The sequence below is a fragment of the Bombina bombina genome, chromosome 1 (assembly GCF_027579735.1).
Source record: "Bombina bombina isolate aBomBom1 chromosome 1, aBomBom1.pri, whole genome shotgun sequence".
NCBI lineage: Eukaryota > Metazoa > Chordata > Amphibia > Anura > Bombinatoridae > Bombina > Bombina bombina.
In genome coordinates, this window is record NC_069499.1 from 1,255,695,061 (window position 1) to 1,255,718,886 (window position 23,826).

At 34.5% G+C, this 23,826-nt stretch overlaps 2 protein-coding genes across 2 annotated transcripts in view; one reads left to right on the forward strand and one right to left on the reverse strand.

The window, feature by feature from the left end:
- COTL1 (coactosin like F-actin binding protein 1) overlaps nucleotides 1-13,839 on the reverse strand; it is an 81,892-nt gene extending 68,053 nt beyond the window's left edge. The window contains exons 1-2 of the mRNA XM_053700858.1: nucleotides 13,482-13,839; nucleotides 12,944-13,026 (exon numbers count right to left, since the gene is read on the reverse strand). Of these exons, the coding sequence (XP_053556833.1) occupies nucleotides 12,944-13,026; nucleotides 13,482-13,558 (160 nt within the window). The 5' untranslated portion in view covers nucleotides 13,559-13,839. The remainder of the gene's footprint in view (nucleotides 1-12,943; nucleotides 13,027-13,481) is intronic.
- A 398-nt stretch (nucleotides 13,840-14,237) lies between these two features.
- KLHL36 (kelch like family member 36) overlaps nucleotides 14,238-23,826 on the forward strand; it is a 168,978-nt gene continuing 159,389 nt past the window's right edge. The window contains exons 1-2 of the mRNA XM_053700850.1: nucleotides 14,238-14,253; nucleotides 21,167-21,282. The gene's annotated coding sequence lies outside the window, so the exon portion shown is untranslated. The remainder of the gene's footprint in view (nucleotides 14,254-21,166; nucleotides 21,283-23,826) is intronic.

A 23,826-nucleotide genomic window follows, 5' to 3' on the forward strand; every position in this document is an offset into this window, starting at 1 on the left:
TGTTAAATGATGGTAAATCCTAGCGTTTGTGAAACGCTAGGACTTATTATTGGAACAAATAAAGGGGACTTTCAGTAATGAAGTATAAAATACTTCATGATGGGACGCACAGCTGTTTGCTAAGAGGTGGAAATGTCACCTCTCAGCAAAATAGTGTTCTGTCGTGGACTGCTTGAGGAGCTCAGTGCGGTCGAACTGGGCCGCATTGGCTAAGAGGTGGAAACGTCACCTCATTGAAAAAATAGTGTTCTGCTGTGGGCGTCCTGAGATGCTCAGCGCAGCATACACTGCAGGCAAATAATAAAACTTTCAGCATGAAGCATTTTATACTTCATGACTGAAAGTTCCCTTTATTTGTTACAATGGTAAATCCTATCGTTTCACAAACGCTAGGATTAAACAGTGCAACATATAAAGGGGACTTTCAGTCATGAAGTATAAAATACTTCATGCTGAAAGTGCTATTATTTGTCTGCAGTGTATGCTGCGCTGAGCATCTCAGGACGCCCACATTTTGTAAAAATTCTTATAAAAACACAGAAAGATCGCAATCCCTGTTCATTCCTTGGGGCATTCTGGTCTCTAAATGGTTGATCCAGAATGCCTCTCTCTGTTTGAGCTTTTTAACCCTGTCCCCTCCATGTCTGTCAATTGGTATGTGTTTAACAATCTGATACCTAAGTTGTCTCACTGTGTGCCCTGCCTCTTTAAAATGGCAAGCAACCGGGGATTTTTCATAAGTAGTTCTAATATTAGACTTATGGTCTGTGATCCTGTCTCGGACCCTCCTGGTCGTTTCACCTACGTAAAATCTGGCACATGGACATTTTAGAATATAAACTGCATACTCCGTATTGTAAGTAAAAAATCCATTAACCATAAATGACTTGCCAGTACGGGGATGACAGAAGCTAGGGCCTTTGATAAGATTATTGCAATTACAACATCCCAGACAGGGAAAACAACCATTTATATTGGGACCTAGAAAAGTTTGTCTACTCTGTTTTGTTTTACCCTAAATCAGATCTAACCAATTGGTCCCTAACATTCTTAGGGTTTTGAAACTCCACTATCTCAGGGTTACTTGTTCTCAAGACATTCCAGTGTTTCTGAATAATGTGTGCTATCTTTCTACTCTGTCTATTGTATTGAGTTACAAATACTACCCTGTCTTTATTAGCTTTTTTCTTTACATTATTCTGTATTTGATTACTTGTAGGTAGTTGTAGTATTGATTCCCTTTCTCTTTCAGTTAAATTATCAGGATATCCTCTCTCTCTAAACAGTTTAGACATTTCTTCTAATCTACTACTGACTAGAGTGCTATCAGTTACAATTATCTTTACCCTGAGTAGTTGACTCCTGGGTAATGTGTTTCTTAATGCAATAGGGTGTGCACTATCATAGTGTAATAAATTGTTACGGGCAATTGTCGTTCTATATAAATCTGTTTGTAGATTCCCATTTTCCTTGTATACAGTAGTATCCAAGAAGTTGATAGTCTCTTCACTGTATTCAATCGTAAATTTAATCTGTTTTGTTGCATTATTGAGCGAGGAAACAAACTCTAATAGGGTTCCAATGTCGCCCAACCATATGCCGAAAATATCGTCTATATAGCGCCCCCATGTGGCACCATATTGAATAAAAGTATCCTCACAAACAAAATGTTCTTCAAAATTATTCATGAATATATTCGCATAGGTTGGAGCGACTTTGGAACCCATAGCAATACCTTGTAGCTGCAAAAAATATTGATCATGAAAGAGAAAAAAATTACAATGTAAAACAATCTCAAGAAGTCTTAGAATAAAGTCAATTTATTGTTGGCCATAAATCCCTGACTGGTTTAATGTATATTGCAGCGCTCCTATCCCACTGGCATGTGGTATGGATGTATAAAAGCTTGAAACATCCAAACTAAAAATAATATACTTTCCAGAAGGTAGATCCAATAATTGCAACTTCTCTAGAAAATCGTTAGTATCTCTAATAAATTAGTTTGATTTAGTTACAAATGGTCTTAAGATTCTCTCTAGGTAAATTGCAATATTGGAAAAAATTGACCCAATCCCCGAGACAATTGACCTCCCAGGGGGTTCTTTTACATTTTTATGTAATTTAGGCAGTGTATAAAAAATAGGAATTCTGGAATTAGTAACTGTTTAAAACTTTGCTTTCTCATTAGTAATTAACTCTCTCTTTAAGGAATGTGAGATACAATGTTCTATTTCACGTTGCATTCTGGGCAACGGATTACTATTTAGAGGTAAATAAACCTCCTCATTAGCTAATTGCTGTTTGATTTCCTTCACATAGTAATCCTTGTCCAAAATAACAACATAACCACCTTTGTCAGCTTCCTTTAGTAGAATCTCCTTGTTTTTATATAAAGATTCTACCGCCAATTTATTACATGTAGTAAAGTTATTATTACCAGTGGATGTCCTGATAATTTGATTGAAAGAGAAAGGTAATCGATACTACAAATACCTACAAGTAATCAATACAGAATAATGTAAAGAAAAAAGCTAATAAAGACATGGTAGTATTTGTAACTCAATACAATAGGCAGAGTAGAAAGATTGCACACATTTTTCAGAAACACTAAAATATCCTGAGAACAAGTAACCCTGAGATAGTGACGTTTCAAAACCCTCCTACGGCAGCCTTTCAAAAGACCTAAGAATATTAGGGACCAATTGGTTAGATCTGATTTAGGGAAAAAAACAAAACAGAGTAGACAAACTTTTCTAGGTCCCAATAGAAATGGTTGTTTTCCCTGTCTGGGATGTTGTAATTATAATAATCTTATCAAAGGCCCTAGCTTCTGTCATCCCCATACTGGCACGAAATTTATGATTAATGGATTTTTTTTACATGCAATACAGAGTGTGCAGTTTATATTCTAAAATGTCCATGTGCAAGATTTTATGTAGGTGAAACGACCAGGATGGTCAGAGACAGGATCACAGAAGTCTAATATTAGAACTGTTTATGAGAAATTCCCAGTTGCTTGCCATTTTAAAGAGGCAGGGCACACAATGAGACAACTTAGGTATCAGATTATTGAACACATACCAATTGACAGACGTGGATGGGGCAGGGTTAAAAAACTCAAACAGAGAGAGGCATTCTGGATCTACCATTTAGAGACCAGAATGCTCCAAGGAATGAACAGGGATTGCGATCTTTCTGTGTTTTTATAAGAATTTTTAGAAAATGTTAACAACTATCTATCATGTAAAATATTTAAGATAAATGTAGCAATTGTATAGGAATGATAATACACTAAGATACATACATATATATATATATTATTTTTTTTAAGACGTTTATATGGAAGACAAAGATATTGTCTGGATCTGGTGTGTAATTAATAAATGGTCAGACTATCTGTGATTAATTACCTATGCTAATGATATGATGTCATAGGGGTGGAGTTGTAAATATGGGTAGAAGAGTAAGCTGTATAGACACATTTGTATTGATGATTAAAGGGACAGTCAACACCAGAAATTTTGTTGTTTTAAAAGATAGATAATCCCTTAATTACCAATTCCCCAGTTTTGCATAAATAACACAGTTATAATTATACACGTTTTACCTCTTTAATTACCTTGTATCTAAGCCTCAGCAGACTGCCCCCTCATTTCAGTGCTTTTGACAGACTTGCATTTTAGCCAATCAGAGCGGTCTCCATGGTAAATTCACGTGCAAGAGCTCAATGTTATCTATATGAAAACGTGAACTAATGCCCTCTAGTGGTGAAAAACTCAAAATACATTTAGATTAGAGGCGGCCTTCAATTAGCATATGAACCTCCTAGCTTTAGCTTTTAACTAAGAATACCAAGAGAACAAAGCAAAATTGGTGATAAAAGTAAATTGGAAAGTTGTTTAAAATTACATGCCCTATTTGAATCATAAAAGTTATTTTTGGACTTGACTGTCCCTTTAAGGACTGGATAGGTCCTGAAATGTTGCTTTTTTCTTACGTATTAAATAAATATATTTTTGTATAGTGCGGTTGCTTTCTGGACTTTTGTATGTACTTTATGGGTCTGGAGTGTGGACCCTGCAGCAAGCACATCACCTAGAACACTGGTGCTGAATTATTCTGCTTTTTTATTAGCTATTGGCTAACATCACCTCATTTACAAAATAGTGTTCTGCTGTTGGCGGCCTGAGGTGCTCAGCGTGGCATATGCTGTAAGCAATAAAGTAAGGTATTTTATACTCCATGACTGAAAGTCCCCTTTATTTGTAACATTGGTAAATCCTAGTGTTTCAAAAACGCTAGGATTTCCAATCACGTTAGTAAGAGTAACACTAGAGGCACTTTTTTCCTTCAATTTACATGTATGGTAAATTGTGAGACTCAGAACTGTTGGAAATAAATATGTTCTAATATACACTTTAATATTATCTGTAAAGGAACAAACACCCATCTACTAATTAACCGTTCTCGAACATCCTAAATATACAAATCTCTCAACCATACAGTAAAATCAAGAAGTAAATCTGTCCACATCCCCTCCAAAGAAAAACCATAAGACTATTTCTCATGTCTTTACAGTATTACTATGATCAGTGACAAGGAAAGCACAACGTTATAATTTGGAAACTTAGGTAAACAAGCTGCCATGGGAATTCAATACTATACTTAGCAATGCAAACATATTGCTTATTATTGTGTATCCAGTTCAGATATAGAGGACGATTTACCAAAATGTCTGTCGGACCTGATCCGACAGTGTGGATCAGGTCCATCAGACATCGATGAATGCGGAGAGCAATACACTCTCCGTATTCAGCATTGCTCACACGAGCTGCTGGTGCAACGCCGCCCCCTGCAGACTTGCGGCCAATCAGCCGCCAGCAGGGGGTGTCAATCAACCTGATCGTACTCGATCGGGTTGAATTGTGGCGATTCCTGTCTGCCTCATCAGAGCAGGCGGACAGGGTTATGGAGCAGCGGTCTTTAGACCGCTGCTCCATAACTTGTGTTTCTGGCGAGTCTGAAGACTCGCCAGAAACACGGGACCTCAAGCTCCATCCGGAGCTTGATAAATGGGCATCATAATGTAATGTACTTCAATGTTAGCAATACAATGCAGAATCTTGTAAGGTTTGGTGTTCCTTTAAATGCCATTACAGTTAGTTACAGACAATTACTAATTTTACTTTTATCCTGAGAGATGAAGTTTTAACCAACAAATTGTTATTTGTAGAACACCAAAACGGTGCCTGCTGAATCTTAAACAATAGGTTAGTAAACTCATATTGAGTGGAAGACATTTAGTGTTAATGAGACATTGTCAATTTACTCCCCTTGTGTTCTCAATGATCCCTATTACCTGCAGGAGTGATTGTTTACAAATAGGGAACTTAAAGGGACAGTCTAGCAAAATTAAACTTTACTTTTATCATTAAAATTTGCTTAGTTTCCCCCCGTGGTATTAATTGTTGAAAGGCTCATATGCTTATTTCTAAGCCCTTGAAGGCCACTTCTTATCTCAGTGCATTTTGCAGTTTTTCAATAGCTAGACAGCGATAATTCATGTGTGCCCTATAGATAACATTGTGCTCACTCCCATGGAGTTATTTAAGAGTCAGCATTGAATGGCTAAAATACTAAATAACTGAAATAAAGGGGCAGTCTGCAGAGGCTTAGATACAAGCTAATCAGAGGTAAAAAAATATACTAAAAACTGGGCAATTGGTAATAAAGGGATTATCTATCTTTTTTAATTTTAATACACATAGATAAATTACATCTTTGAATATAAACATAATTGCAATATACATGTGTTGGCAATAAATGCTTCTAGTAAAAGCTATCACTGTTTTAATAACATTTTTTCTGCATGTGCATGTGAAGCAGCAGAAATACAATTCTCTGTGGGGGCAAGAGAGATAGCCCATCTATTTAAAAGGGTGTTCTGCCAGCTGCTTGTTATGCAATGAACTCTCATCAGCTACCTGCCTGAGTACATAGTCAATCTAACCTTTTTCATGCCAAAATTTAGATTTAATATTTAAAAATTAAATCAGGTACAAGTTTCACTTCACTGCCCACAAGATGACCTACAACATAACTTATTGCATTGTTTCCCCAGCTATCACACATCCTCAGATAAAAAGTAAAATAATAAAAACATGTCACAGTATTGTAGTTCTTTCCGCTCTCCCGCTGTGTCTTATATATGTTTCTCCTTTAGAATGTAAGCTTAAGAGCCTCTCTAACTGTAGTTCACTTGGTATAAAAGCAGATCTACAACCGATTGTGGTCAAGGCGCTCCTCTCCTTTTGTTTGTAAGTGTAGTAATGTACTTTGTATAGTCTTACATAATGTATGTTTATTATTGTATTGTACCCTTATGACTGCGATCTACCTTTGTATAGTGATGCGTAAACTGTTGCCGCTTTATAAATAAGAGATAATAAAAAAAACAAATAAATACATTTTGCTCTTTCATATTCATGACAGACATCATATAATAAATAGCTTAGTCACTATTATTTCCTAGCTGCTAGGTAGGTTCAATTGCTTTCAAAACTACCATTATTACCCTCATTGTCATAAGTGTAGTGTAGGGTCTCTATACATGGCTAGGAAGCAGTAAAGATAGTGATCTACTTTGTGTAACGTAACAATACTTCCTATTGAAAAAGGAAGTCTTATTAAATGTAAAATATGCAATGTAGAACTCAGGCTGATGATAATCAGCAAATCATCCCTGGTGGTTATGCTAATAGTATAATCTACTATCTCCTAAATGTTGGTGTGGTAAAACTTCCAGGAAAGGAAACGTAAATATACCATAAAAAGATTAAATTCAACTTCAGTCTTGCAATGATGGCTCCATTGCTAAAAAAAATAAATAATGATTTATTAATGGGACACCAAATGCAATTTTTTTATTTAATGGTTTAGAAAGAGCATGCAATTTTAAGCAACTTTCTAATTTACTCCTATTATCAATGTTTCTTCGTTCTCTTGCTATCTTTATTTAAAAAGCAGGAATGTGATGCATAGGAGCTGGCCCATTTTTGGTTAAAAACCTGGGTTATGCTTGCTTATTGGTGGGTAAATGTAAGCCTCCAATAAGCAAGCGCTATCCATGGTGCTGAACCTAAAATGGCTGCTAAGATTTACATTCATGATTTTCAAATAAAGATAGCAAGAGAACGAAAAATAAATTGATAACATGAGTAAATTAGAAAGTTGATTAAAATTGCATGCTCTGTCTGAATCATAAAAGAACAATTTTGGGTTCAGTGTCCCTGAAATATATATTTTAAAGGAATCAAGATGTTTGTGATTTACCTCATTTCTCAGACAGGATATGAGATCATCTAGCAACATTCTTCAGTTATGTATTAGGTGAATTATGCAATAGAAGTTACATTAACAGGTACAATTGCAAAATCGAGAGAATCATAACCTATAAAGACCAATTATACATTAACAGACTTTGACTATTTTACATTATTTCACTAAGCAACATAATACTGTAACCTATTAACTCCACAGCTAAAGATATTTTATGTTCCTGGACTTTCTGCCAGCACTGTGCTTGTATTGATTGATGTAAAGGTTGACAATGTTCAAAAATATTTAAGAGTTTCATAAAGTTTAAAAGGGACGTTGTAGTGCAAAAAGTATATGTTCTAATTCATTACAGCATAACGAGCTAGAGCACATTTGCACAACAAAGTTCCTTTAAAAGGGTAGTCTTTTTATTATTGTTTTGCTAGTGTCACAATGACTGCATACATTTAAATAGACAGTAAACTCAAAATTAAACTTAAATGGAATGCATTCTATTTTAAACAACTTTCAAAATGATTTCTAACATCAGTTTTGCTAAGTTCTCTTGGTAACCTTTGTTAAACAGAAATCCTAGGTGAACTCAGGAGCGTGCACGGTTCCTTAGCCACCTGGTCGCAATTTTTGCAACAAGGGGATCTGCAAAAATTAGAAGTATGGGCAGGTAAATGTAAAATAAGATTTAATACAGGAAAATGCAAGGTTCTACATTTTGGAATTAAAAATAAACAGGCAATGTATTATTTAAATGGAACAAGACTTAGCCAAACAGAGAAGGAAAGGAATTTTGGAGTAGCAATAGAAAACATGCTAAAAATGGGTGCACAATGCAGGGCAGCGGCTTCTAAGGCTAATAAGATAATAACATGTATTAAAAGAGGCATTGATTCAAGGGAGGAAAGCATAATTTTATCACTATATAAATCCCTGGTAAGACCTCACCTTGAGTATAGAGTGCAGTTCTGGGAACCATCTAAAAAAAAAAAAACATTGCAGACCTAGAAAAAGTTCAGAGAAGGGCCATAAAGCTAACAAGGGTAATGGAGAATTTAAACTATGAGGAGAGATTCACCAAACTGGGTCTGTTTTCTGAAGAAAAAAGGCGCTTTAGAGGTGACATGATTACTTTATATAAATGTATTCAAGGCCCTTATACAGAGATGGTAGAAGCTTGGTTTATTCCAAGAAAATTGTTTGTAACAGGAGGTCACAATTTAAGGCTGGAGGAAAGAAGATTGAATCTCCTGCAACAGAAACATGTTTTCACTGTAAGAGCAATAACATTGTGGAACTCATTACCAAAGGAGGTTGTGAATGCCAATACCTTAGATAAATTTCAAAATGGTTTAGATACATTTCTGTCTAGAAACAGAATTCAGGGATATGATTGCTTGTGTTAAATGGGTCAACTTTTACTGGGATTAATATAAAATAAGCTCAACTGGATAGTTTTTGTAAGTATATTAGATTTGTATAGGTTGAACTCGATGGACTTCTGTCTTTTTTCAACCTCTTCTACTATGTTACTATGTGATGCTACTGTGTTTATAGCAATGTTATACATAGTTACAAACACTGCAGCAGCAACTATGTATAAGAAAGTTGCTTAAAATTGCATGCTCTATCGCAGTGTTTTTCAACCAGTGTGCCGTGGCACACTAGTGTGCCGTGAGAGATCCTGACAACAGTGTGACATATTTTTTAAACTTTGCTTGTTTTTTACTCCCAGTGCAGGGGTAGTTTGTAGGAGGCATGGCATAACAGCACAATACATACAGTATGTGTGTGTATGTGTATATATATATATATATATATATATATATGCTGTATTAGGCTACAATGTGTAATTTTTTTAAAATTTTGGGATGGTGGTGTGCCACAGGATTTTTTAATGTAAAAAAGTGTGCCACAGCAAAAAAAAAGGTTAAAAATCACTGCTCTATCGCAATAAATCATGAATGTTTATTGTCCCTTTAAGTTCAACAAACTGTAATTTTGCAAGTAATTAGCAAGTACCCCCATTCCAATGGCATGAAAACACTTCCAACTCAACTTGTGCAGTTTTTGGATTGCATTTTTATGGCTTTAGGAGCACAGTTGTTCGAACTAGTTAAGCCACCTATGTTACGTATGACTAAAATCTTGGATTAGGTAAACATGGGAAAAAAAGAGATGAGAAAAAGGCTTTTTTCCAGATAACTTCTCGTGCACGAGCACAGTGTTATCTATATGAAATACGTGAACTAACACCCTCTAGTGGTGAAAAACTGTTAAAATGCAATCTGAAAGAGGTGGGCTTCAAGGTCTAAGAAATTAGCATATGAACCTCCTAGGTTAAGCTTTCAACTAAGAATACCAAGAGAACAAAGCAAAATTGGTGATAAAAGTAAATTGGAAAATTGTTTAAAATTACATGCCCTATCTTAATCATGAAAGTCTATTTTGGCCTAGACTGTCCATTTAATATTTATCATAACTGCATAATGTGTTTGAATGCAGATTTTACACTTAATAAAACTAAATCACAAGTGTACAATTAAAAGGGATATTAAACCCAAAAATGTTCTTTTGTGATTCAGGCAGAGCATACAATTTTTAAAAAAGTTTCCAATTTACTTCTTCTTTCAAATTTGTCGTCCCCCCCAATGATATTCTGTGTTTAAAGGGACAGTCTACAGCAGAATTTTTATTGTTTAAAAAGATAGATAATCCCTTTATTACCCATTACCTAATAACCCAACACAGTTATATAAATACACTTTTTATCTCAGTGATTACCTTGTATCTAAGCATCTGCAAACTGCCCACTTATTTCAGTTCTTTTGGCAGACATCCATTTTAGCCAATCAGTGCTGGTTCATAGGAACTCCACGTGCGTGAGCACAGTGTTATCTATATGACACACATGAACTAACACCCTCTAGTGGTGAAAAACTGTCAAAATGCCCTGAGAGAAGAGGCGACCTTCAAGGGCTTAGAAATTAGCATTTAAAGTTCCTAGGTTTAGCTTTCAACTAAGAATACAAAGAGAATAAAGCAAAATTTGTGATAGAAGTAAATTGGCAAATTGTTTAAAATTACATTCTCTATCTGAATCATAAAAATGTTTATTTTGGACTAGACTGTCCCTTTAAGAGATACCTAGGTAGGCATATGTAGCACTACATGGCAGGAAATAGTGCTGCCATCTAATGCTCTTGCAAATGGATAACATTCTTGCAAAACTGCTGCCATATAGTGCTCCAAAAATTGGCCGGCTCCTAAGCATTTGTCCCTGCTTTTCAACAAAAAATACCAAGAGAACAAAGAAAAATTGATAATAGAAGTAAATTAGAAAGTCGTTTTCAAATCACATTCTCTATCTCAATCATGAAAGGAAAAGTTTGGGTTTCATATCCCTTTAAAATTTTACCATCATTATGTAATTTTTACTTAAAGGGATACTGAACCCACATTTTTTTTCATGATTCGGATAGAGCATGCAATTTTAAGCAACTTTCTAATTTAGTTCGGTTATCAATTTTTCTTCGTTCTCTTGATATTTTTATTTGAAAAGAAGGCATCTAAGATACGGAGCCAGCAAATTTGTGGTTCAGAACCATGGACAGCACTTGTTTATTGGTGCTGTCCAATCAGCAAGGACAACCCAGGTTGTTCACCAAAAATGGGCCGGCATCTAAACTTAAATTATTGCTTTTGAAATAAACATACCAAGAGAATGAAGAAAATTTGATAATAGGAGTACATTAGAAAGTTGCTTAAAATTGCATGCTCTATCTGAATCACAAAAGAAAAAATGTGGGTACAGTGTCCCTTTAATTAAATCCAAATATTTAATTACAATAATAAATTCATATTTTAATGTGTAATGTTTTGTGTAATGTGATTCCAGCTATCTTTAGCTAATCATATGCCATATATGTAATCTTTGCCATTAAAAAAATATATGTAAACCTTTTTTTTTTTTTTTTTTTTAATCTATTTGTGAAAAGGGTTAAATCCGTGTCTATAGTAATGCTTATATTACAATGTTATGCCGGCCCACTGGGATGAGCTCTTTTTTTCTAACAATTTCAATGAGCATCCAATCAATGTGTGTGTCATATGGCACTCATGGAATCCAACCCTTTGAAAGCCCTTAGGAAGCCTATGTAGAGAGTGGGTGGGACTGTTCTCTATATCACAGCCCAGCCAAAAGAGGAAATGAAGGTAGGCTAAAGAGCAGAAGACATCTTTTATTATAATATATATATATATATATATATATATATATATATATATATATATACACACACACACTTTTTAAAAAAAAAATTATTTATGCGGTTTTGCTTGAACACTAATACATTTTTCATTGCAACATTCTTAAAGCCTGAAATTTACCATAACGTTAATACTAAATAAGGGTGCAACTGTTTTATTAAAATGTAAAAAAAAAAAATGTGCACGTGTGCATTTCAATTTTAAATAAAAGATATTACTTTTTTTCAGCAGCATATGCACAAATGCTGTGAGTGCCCTGTGCACCAGCTTTCAAACACCACACCTTCTTAAAGAGTCAGCAGTGGCTTGTATGGCAAAAATTAAGTCTTCAATTACTTAATATACACCACCACCACCACAGGCCTGATGTTTGTATCCTAAGCCTCAAGTTACATATAGCATATGTGCGTATGCCTCTGAAACAGTAATAACTGTTCTAGTTAAAATTGAAATGTATTCACACGCATTTAAATTTTCACCTTTCTATGCCTTTAAAGATGGTATATAAAAAAAAGAAAATACAATTCATGTCATATGCAAAACAGGCCAGTATTGTTTTTCAAAAGTTGTTAAATTAGATAAAAATGTAAAAACATAGGGAAATGTATGTGAACTACTTGCTTATGAATTGGAACAAAGATTATAAGGCGTCCCAATTGAAAGTATCTTTCAGATTTTCTCAGCTGTATAGATTTGAATATATGGATTTCAATTTTAGAAATCTGCAAAAACGGACTGGAAATACTTAAAGTATACAAAGTTGCCCTGCAATATTAATTTGTCTATAAAATATGTACTTAAACATAAGAGTACTTGGGCAGTGCCCATTATTGCTGCATTTCATAGAACCTGAGTGAGCCTTGTGTACAGATTTTTTGTATTTATTTATTTTATTAAAAAATAGTTATGTGATTAGCCATCAATTTACAGCACTCCTGTTTAGGAGAATTTGGAGACAAATGTAATAAAAATAACAATATGAATTATTATTGCAGTGTAACTGTATAATATAATGGTGATAAACCTTCTATTGGTAAATAGTTAAAACTTTGTAATACCTGTACTAACAGTGAAAGGCAGGGTTCAGTGTTGGAATAAGCATTCCAAACATATTGCCTCAGGTCTTAATTTAAAATCTGGCTACTGACATTCTGACATAAACCTTACACAATCATGAGAGAATTAACCAGGTATACAAATCAGTGACCCAAACTCCATTTTTACCACAAGTTTACAGAGTTATGGAGATATTTCTTCAGGGCCAGAAATGTAATTAATCAACATTTTAATCATCTCCAAATAATTAAAACAAAAAAAAGTTTTTTTATTTTTTTTTATTTCTTACCTGTGCATGTAGTTTGAAATTCTTCAAAGCTTGAACCGTTTTCTCCAGGAATGATCGTGGAGCCATCATATTTAAATGTTACCCTTGTGGAAAAAATATAATTTAATACCTCAACCTCTCAAACTACCAAATAGAATTAACAAATTAAATGGATTCATAAATGTATTATTTTATTGCATTAAATTCATGTTTAAATTGGGGCTGAAGCTCAACACTTACATCATTCAGTATTTCTCTCCTTATGCAATATTTCACTCTATATACAGAATCACATTAAATTATATATAAAAAACATAAAATATGAATGTGTACATATATATATATATATATATATATATATATATATATATATATATATATATATATATAATTCTGCATGAGTCAGCTAAGATGTCTTTACAGTTAACACATCAAATCTCTGTAAAATCCCATTCGTTGTGCATATATCATATAATAGGGTGTGTTGTAAAATATAATTATTAAGTGTTACTTTACAATTAATATATAATATACTTAGAGTAAAATCTATTCTACTTACCAGCTGATCCCATTGTTGTCATCCCTAACCAGGTTATAAGCTTCCCTGCAAGCTTCTTTGTCAATTTTAGTTGCCATTGGAGCTGCTATGAGTTCTATTCAGAGTGCAGAAAAAAATGCAACTGCTTTGCAGATAGTGGAAGAAGAATAAAGTGTAAACGTTGTATAAATCGGACCAATGAAGAACAGTATTAATCAGTCCAAGGATGGGAGTAAGATGATTTGGGCTAGGCTGTAATGTTCATACTGCAGCTGCTGCTCTCAAGGCAACTCTGAGCACAACTGAATGAACAAGCACAGTAAGGGGTTAACCCTTTCTTCCCTGCTAGTGACATAAAACTGTTGCAAGAGCAATTTTTTTCCCAGCAGGGGGAGGGAGGTACTTCCATGTAAAATTTCTGCCAATAAAAGAGGAGGTTGTAATCACCCCTTTAGCTTTGCTGTACAATGGTTTCACCTTGTCTGTTTCCTGTTTGGTGCTTATAGAGTAGCAAAGCATTACTGGGATTTCCATGTGAATGATGTCATAGCCCATACTAAACAGTGGTCAATGAATAGGGTAAGAGACCCAAATCAAGCTATTATCATCATCACCTCTGTTTAAGGGCACGTACAGGCACTTATACCAACAGTAAATAAGGCATAACATAAGCACTAGCTTACGGCGAAGAAGGACACCGGAATGGGTCATCTCAAATACTGTAAAAGCAAAGCAACATGAATCAAAGGAAGAAGAGATAAATGGGATGTAAACAGCCCATGTTCTGCTGCAGGTAGGGAAAAGGCGAGGTGGGCAAAGGCCCCAAAAATCTGGATCAATTGCTTCACTGCTGGGAAGTCTGAAAATGTTTAGGGTAGATAAGTTTGTACTGCGTGCATGCACGGACTATGAATATAAACTGTTTAGTGGAAGGTTTTGTATTGAATATGTAGGTTTTAGTAATATAAAGAGGGTTACAGTTTATTTTTTACTAATTCATCAATCTGTGATATATATAAACAAATGTGTAAGCAACATTGTATCGTCTTTGTACTGTGTTGTGTGTCTGCTAAAGCACAGCAGCGATATTATGGTAAACTAGAGGATACTTGAACTCCAAAATATGGAAGTTGTTTTGGTGAATAAAACGGCTAAAATATTGTTCCCTGCAGTATATGCACCCCCATGTGCAAAGTCTCTTGTAAAATAAAGTTGTGTAGCTCAACTAATAATTCACAGTGACAAAATAAGGTTTGCTGTGTTTGTTATAGATGCACATATACTGTATATTGGCCTTGTTGCAGCCTAGAGTTTTCTCTGTTTAATACATTGATCAAAACAAGCCCCTATTCAGATATACAGCATTTAGTTTTCAGTTTACTTCTGTTATCAACTCTTTGAACATCTCATAGGATCAGAAGCAGCAATGCAACACTGGGAGCTTGCTGGTGACTGGTGGTTATGCACAAATGCCTTTTGTCATTGGCTCACTAGATATGTTCATGTAGGTCCCAGTAGGGGATTGCTGCAGGGGATAACACATTTATATGCAAGCAATGTCATGAGTTTTTTTTTTATGCATCATTGTTTTCTACCCAACCCTACTAGCTCTTCTTTTCCATTTGTTTTTCTTTATTATAGAACAGTCCTGTATGTTGTAATGCAGTTAATAGAAGCAGAGCTGTCTCTTTGTACTCATTATAGTTGTCTTTTACACAAATATTCATTTAGCTGTGTGATCATAATATGTTAGATCATTGTATACACACCATAATATCTTGTGTTCTTAATGGGAAAATGTACTTGTATGATTTCTTTGCCACAGCTATTTCATAATGTATTACAGCACTATGTTTTTGTGAAAATTGCTATGTATATGATGTAGATATCTAAGTATCAGATGTATGTAAATATGCATTTCCCATTTCAGTTGTAAAGCTTTTTACTTATAACCATTGTCATGAAAAAAACGTATGTCCATTTAATTGTGGCAGAGGGGAACTCAGTATTAAATAATTGTATAGGTATTGTCTCCACCTGGCGTTTAGATGGGGAATTACAATACAAATGTTTGCTGTTATGTTTAAAATGAATAACACATAGGGTACAGAACTTTCCATTTGGTATGCAGTTAAAGTAAAAGGGGAGTGTTTATTAAAATAATTATTTAAAAAAATTTTTTTTTAAACATTTATATTTTTATAACTTTTCTGTGTTAAGGGACATGAAACCTCATATTTTTTTTTGTCATGATTCAGATAGACCATATACTTTTAAATAACTCCCCATTATACTTTTATTACCAAATGTACAGTACTTAATTATCTTGTTATATTTTGTTGAAGAAGCAGCATTGCACTTCAGGGAGCTAGCTGAACACATTAGGTGAGCCAATGATGAGAGACATATATGTGTGCAGTCACCAATCGGCAACTATATCCCAGTAGTGCATTACTGCTCCAGAGCCTACCTAGGTATGCTTTTCAACAAAGGATATCAAGAAACAAAGCAAATTAGAACATAGAAGTATAATAGGAAGTTGTTTAAAATGGCATGTTTTGTCTAACCATGAAAGTTTTTTTTTTTTTTTTACTTTACTATCCCTTTAAAACTAGCAGTGCTTGTATTCTATGCTATCTGCTGCCTTCCAAAATCATGGTCTGGTGAATTACTCCTATAACGGCTCTGGGTTGTCTGTTATGTATTTAAGAATGTGGAACTTTTACATTGTATTCTTATTAATATAAAATAACTTTTGTAAGTATTACAGAAAGTATTTGTTTGCATGAAAGGGAGTTTATAAAAAGGGAAACAAAAAAGTGTAATCCCTGAGCAAAGAATTTTTGAAAATGCCAAGGCCTATGATGTTGTTTGCTGTATTTACTATTAGCTGCTCTTAAGATTTGTTCACCTAGAAATTCCTGTCGCTCCGTGCAACTGCTTGACAACTCAACTGAATCATGAAAGAAACATTTGTGGTTTCATGTCCCTTTAAAGGGATCTGAAACATTAAATGCAGTACAATTGCATAATCAACAAATGCACAATAAAAAGACAGTATTATAGCATTTACTTAGATTTTTTTTTTAATTTCTTCTATTTGCCCGCTCCCTGTATCATGTGACAGCCATCAGCCTATCACAGATACATATAGCTATATACTGGGCTCTAACACAAGCTCAGCAGGAGCTGTAGTCTCAAAGTGTGAATATAAAAATACTGAGCTCAATTTGATGATATAAGTAAACTGGAAAGTTTTTTTTATTTTTATTATTATATTCTGTAACTGAACCATTAAAGAAAATGTTTTACTATAGTGTGCCTTTAAGTCCAGGATTCTCATTGCTACTAGAGGGTGACAGAAGCATTATTACACATTTTCACCATTTTAGTCTCTGTCTTACCCATGATAAGAAGCAACCCGGAGAACACTACCATTCTCTATAATGGTGCAGGTATGGATAAGTTTAAACAAACTGCAAAAAAAGTATAATTGATCGTTTTTATTGTATTGTCGTTTTCAAGTTCTGATCATTAGAATAGAAGCATCTCTTATGTACATTTTTTTTTTTTTTAAATACATAAATGGATTCTTATGGTAAACTTTGGCTGTATTTTATCACTTTTTTTATTGTTTTTTATTATTAATAATAATAATAATAATAATAATAATAATAATAATAATATATAGCCTTTCATTGAGGCGTCATGTTGAACTAAAACATAAGCAGTTTAGATAAATATTTTCTTGCACACCATTGTAGATTTTTGAAACATTAGGGTTTTAAGCTTATATTACATTCCCCTTCTTGTCATTATAGTATGAAAATGTTTAAATCTCTTCTTCAGTCAAAGAGGAAAAGGTTTTGTAGTATGTGGGGGGCAACGCCTACACTAAAATAGTATAATGATTCAGTCAGTACAAGCCCAGTGTTAAAAGCAATTCTGCATGCACAGGGAAAGTGTCAGGCCCTGATACTAGCCTGAGCATTATCTGTATTCCTGAGGGGTGCGCATACAGTTGCAGAGCCTTGTCGTAGTGACAATAGACACAGAACTAATGAGAAGTAGCGCCACTGTTAAAACTACCATTAGCAGATATAATATACTACTGCAGGAGAACAAAGTATGTTTTATGTTATTGCATTACAGCCATAGCTTAAAGGGACACTGAACCCAAATTTTTTCTTTCATGATTCAGATAGAGCATGCAATTTTAAGCCACTTTCTAATTTTCCTATTATCAATTTTTCTTCGTTCTCTTGCTATCTTTATTTTAAAAAGACATCTAAGCTTTTTTTTTTTATTTAGAACTCTGGACAGCACTTTTTTATTGGTGGATGAGTTTATCCACCAATCAGCAAGAACAACCCAGGTTGATCAAAAATGGGCCGGCATCTAAACTTACTTTCTTGCATTTTAAATAAAGATACCAAGAGAATGAAGAAAATTTGATAATAGGAATAAATTAGAAAGTTGCTTAAAATGTCATGCTATATCTGAATCACAAAAGAAAAAATTTGGGTACAGTGTCCCTTTAAGTACTAAGGAACATTCTGTGTTAAAGGGATAGTCTAGTCAAAAAGTTTCATGATTCAGATAGGGTATGTCATTTTAAACAACTTTCCAATTTACTTTTATCATCAATTTTGCTTTGTTCTTTTGGTATTCTTAGTTGAAAGCTAAACCTAGGTAGGCTCAAATGCTAATTTCTAAGCCATTGAAGGCCACCTATTATCTGAATGCATTTGTCAGTTTTCACAGCTAGGGGGCATTAGTTCATGTGTTTCATATAAATAACATTGTGCTCATGCACGTAGAGTTATTGAAGAGTCAGCACGAATAGCCTAAAATGCAAGTCTGTCAAAAGATCTGAGATAAGGAGGCAGTCAGCAGAAGCTTAGATACGATGTAATTACAGAGGTAAAAATTATATTTCTATAACATTGTTGGTTATGCAAAACTGGGAATGGCAAATAAAGGGATTCTCTATCTTTTTAAACAATAACATTTTTGGTGTTTTACGATCCCTTTAAGGAATTTAGCGTGTGTCTTTGCTGGTCTTAAAGTAAACTTCTGTGTGGGATGTTATTGTGAAATGTAAAATCATTCAAGAGACTAATTACAGAATTACTATGAAATTCAAAGGTTTAAAATACAATGTAGACTATACAAATATTAAAGGGACATGAAACCCAAAACATTTCTTTCATGATTCAGATAGAGAATACAATTTTAAACAACTTTCTAATTTACTTCTATTATCTAATCTGTTTTATTCTCTTAGTATCATTTGTTGAAGGAGCAGCAGTGCACTACTGGTTTCTAACTGAACACATGGGTGAGCCAATCACAATCAGTTTATATATGCAGCCACCAATCAACAGCTAGAACCTAGGTTCTCTGCTGCACATGAACTTTCCTAGATAAACATTTCAGCAAAGGATAACTAGAGAAAGAAGCAAATTAAATACATTTCAAGTAAAATGGAAAGTTGTTTGAAATTGTATTCTCTATCTGAATCATGAAAGAAAAAATGTGGGTTTCATGTCCCTTTAAGCCATCTCTATCATCTCTCTATAACAATATACTTCCATTAGTAAAAGTTATAACTGTTTTTCAGCATAATACACATATATGCTGTGTGGGCCCGTGCACCAGTATTCAAACTCAGAGATATGGTGGTGGTGGTGTTTATTGTGTCTGTGAAGACTTAAAGGCACATTCCAGCCAAAATTGGAATCCATGTGGATGCATTTCAGTTTTGAATAGAAGCATGTTTGTAATATACATATATTCGCAAAAATGTTCCTAATAAAAGCTATAGCTGTTTCAAATGTGTATTTAAGTATGCACCGTGCACTTGCTCAGAGAGCCTAAGCTGTTTGTACCACCTGGTCCTGACTCAATTTGTTTATTGCTGACATGATACAAGCCCCACTGGCGTTCTGAGCTACTGCAGTTTTTAAAATGCTGCTACATTGAGAATATCTAGCTATGCTTCACATTCACATGCAGAGCAAAATGTTAACACTAAAACAGTGATAACTTTTACTAGAAGCATTTTTTCCAATGCATGCATAATGCAAATATGTTTCTATTTAAAGTTGTAATTAATCTATGTGCAATTACATTTTGACCGAAATATCCCTTAACATTTTGGGGTTTCCTGTCCCTTTTACTTTCATGATTCAGATAGAACATAAAATTTTAAACACCTTTCCAATTTACTTCTATTACCAAATTTCCTTCATTCTCTTGTTATCCATTCCTGAAGGAACAGTATTGCACTACTGGCAGCTAGCTGAACACATCTAATTAGCCAATCACAAGAGACAAATGTGAGCAGTCACCAATCGACAGCTAGCTCCCACTAGTGTATTATATGTGCGTATTCTTTTCAACAATGGATACCAAGAGAACAAAACACATTTGAAAATAGAAGTGAATTTGAAGGGACATTGTACACTAGATTTTTCTTTGCATGAATGTTTGTAGATGATCCATTTTTATAGCCCATCTTGGAGTATTTTTGTAACAATTTTGCTTATTTTATAATAACATTGGGATTATTTTCAGTCTCCTAACCAAGCCCCACACTGTCGGATGTATACGCACGTTTACAAACTCTTACTGGCTCCTGTATGTGTTATCTGTCTTTCCATATGCAGGGAAGGTAGAGGAGGGAGTGTCAGTTATTCTTGTTTTCCAGCCCCTTTCACTGGGTGTCCCAGCCTTCCCTCATACACAGTGCTAAACTGAGAGCATCGAAGAAGTTTTTAAAAGGTTTTATACTGGACTAGTCCTAAAGCCCGTTCACACGGGCCATTTGTTGCAGTACACCGGTTCCATTTCTCTCTTTTTCTCTCTTTTTTACTCTCTCTTTTTTACTCTCTCTTTTTTACTCTCTCTTTTTTACTCTCTCTTTTTTACTCTCTCTTTTTTACTCTCTCTTTTTTACTCTCTCTTTTTTACTCTCTCTTTTTTACTCTCTCTTTTTTACTCTCTCTTTTTTACTCTCTTTTTTTTTACTCTCTTTTTTTTTACTCTCTTTTTTTTTACTCTCTTTTTTTTTACTCTCTTTTTTTTTTCTCTCTTTTTTTTTTCTCTCTTTTTTTTTTTCTCTCTTTTTTTTCTCGCGCGCGCAACCACACATGGCCACGCCCACTTCTGCCGCAGATCAGCTTCAGCTAGGGACTCAAAGGCCAGGTGTGTTTGTCCTCGTGCTGTCTCTACTGCGCATGACAGCTTCGGACAAACACACTTGGCCTTTTATATTATAGGATTTTTAGATCAGTATCTGTTCATATTCTTCTTTATTGTAGTGTCTATTACATGCAGTTATATATAATTTGATGTACCCTTTAAAGGTGTCTTAAAATTACATGCTCTATCTGAATCATGCAAACTTATTTTTTACTTTCCTATCCTTTTTAATTTGTTTAATTCAAGCCACTGTTGACTATCTGAGAAGGTGTTTTTTAATACTGGTGAACGGGCCCTCACAGCATATGTGCGTATGCTGCTGAGAAACAGTAATAACTTTTACTTGAAATATTTTTTGCTAATGGAAGTATATTGCAAAAATACTAATATTTAGAATTTAAATGCCCCCATGCACATTTCAATGTTGCCCTTTCTATCCCTTCAAGTCTGTTGCTACTTATATATTTGCATACATTAAAAAATATTATTTTGGATTGCAGGATTCATATCATATTTCTGAAGTATGGCCAAAATAGTAGAAAAGGGAAAAGCTACATTTGAGTCACAGCATCAAACTGTGTACAGTTTCTCACCAGATTTTGTGGCATGCTGCAAGGTAGGGGTTTTCTTCATCAACTTTCATTATTTGATTTATAGCTGTAAAATAATTTGTTTAATTTGGAAGATTACAAGTGTATTGGACATTTACTAATCCACTGTAACATAATATAACCTATATATGTATGATATATATTATGTAGAGAAAATAACTCATTGTGTAAACCATTTACAAATCTAGACAAGTCAGAAGATGTTGGTGTGGAATGGAAGAGTACAGGGAAACCACGTCTACTGTAAGAAAACTGTACTCTTCTCTCCATTCGATACTTTCCATGACCTGTATAGTCTGAGTGGTGTCCCTGACATAGCTGGGCAGTTTGGGTACAAGTGGCTGTAAGTGGGAATCAATCCATTTGGACAACGGTTCCAAAAGGGATCCAATACCAGCCACTATTGGTCTACCTTTTACATTGATGATGCTCTTGTGCACCTTAGGTAGGTGGTGGAAGATGGGAGTGACTGGATTGGTAACCACCAATTGTTCAGCCAACTGTGAATCAATCCATCTTCCACTGCCTCAACCAAAAGGTGCCCAAGCTCTCTTGAAAAACATATCTGTAGGGTTGCAAGGCAGCATAGTATAGGTGTCAACATCATTTAGTTGGCGAAATGCCTCATCAATGTAACTCGTCTTGTCCATAACCACCACACTACCCCCCTTGTCAGACTGTTTTGATCACGATTTGGTCATTTTCACGTAAACTAGATAATGCTTGTTTCTCTCTGATCGTCAAGTTATAGGTACCTGCTCTTTTATTGTGTTAGATCTTCTACCACTCGCTGATGAAAAACCTCTAGTGCTTTACCTCTAGCTTGGAGGGGATAAAAAGTAGATTTAGATCTCAGTCGGGTTGGTAGTCTGCAGGTGAGGTTCATCAATCATGTGTCCATCACCCTGCAGACTCTCAAGTGAAACTAAGGTGCAGATATCTTCAAAGGTCAATGAACTATGTACCGCTGGACTCGGAGAGTTAAAGCTCTGACTAGTTTGTTCACGTCTAGAATGGTCTGAAATAAGTCAAATGTTTGAGATGGAACAAAACTTAAGCCATAATTGAGAACCTTGCGTTCTATATCAGTCAAAGCATATGAAGAAATATTGATGACCATGTCTATTAATATTTCCTCTGTTTTGTGTTGTAGTTCTGTGGCCTAAGTGTGTACCTTGGTTGTCTCTGGCTCTCTATAAGGGGGCCTATATTTGCTTGGTTCTGAGCTCCCCCTCCCTGAAATTGTCTCTCGGCCTCTTGAAAAACCTGGGTATTAATCTGTGCAGGCCCTTGACTAAGGTGATCATTATTATACTTGCCATTGCTAATGTTGGTTTCTGAATAAGTGTCTGATCTTGTTTTAGGTTTTGCCTCTTAATCCACCCTTAGGCATTTGCTGCTGTTATACATTTTATTGTCTCTTTTATGTTATAACTATATGCTTTTAGCAACCTATTTTGGGTTGAATCATATGTTTATATGCTAACTGTTTAGTATTAATCAATTGAATGTGTGTGTATGTATATGTGTGTATATGTGTGTGTGTGTATATATATATATATATATATATATATATATATATATATATATATATATATATATATATATATATATATATCTATCTTAGCTTTTGTTGCATTCTTATCTAGAATTTATTTAAGATTTTACAGTATATTTATATTTGTATATATCTTTAACATGTGTTACTAAATATACCTTTTTCTTTTCTATGGGAGTTATGCCGCTTTAAGTGTCACTACTACATTATAACCATGTCCAGTCTAATTATTCTGTGCATCTTCCTTTATAAAACAATTAAGGGTTAATTCTGGCCGACCTTACCCATCCCTCTTCTGTTTTAACCTATCAGAGTGTATATATATATATATATATATATATATATATATAATTTTCAGAAATGAATCTCTGTACTGCAAAAGATATCCATACAATATGAATGTTTGGAAAGAATTACCTACTTTTGCTGTGGCCAATTCGTGAAAGATTCAAATGAGATTGAGTACACATCAAGCAATCATATTGTAGCATGTAGGAGTGTCAGGGAATTTAATTCCACAGAATGTGGACAGTGGAAACACTACAATTTTCAGATTTGAAATTGGAGGAAAAGATGTGAAAATAAATAAAGTGCATTGGAAAGTGTTTTGCTGTGTAGATTTAAATACTTTATGGGAAGCTTAAAAGGATAGAAAGGTGAAAAATAAAGTGTACATAGGTGCATTTCAATTTAAATATAAGCATTTTTGCAGTATACATCCAATAGCAAAAAAGCTTCTAGTAAAAGGTATTACTGTTTTTCAGTGGCATACGCACATATCCTGTGAGGACCCATGCACCAGTATTCAAACACTATACATGCTCAGAGAGGTGACTGGTGTGTATTGCTTCTGAAGATATAATTTTTGTCAAACAGGATACTGATCACTCTCTGAGAAGTTGTGGTGTTTTAACCCCCTTGCATCTTAATGATGTAGATCTTCGTCATGCGGGACATTGCCCATCGTACCACATAATGTAGATCTACGTTG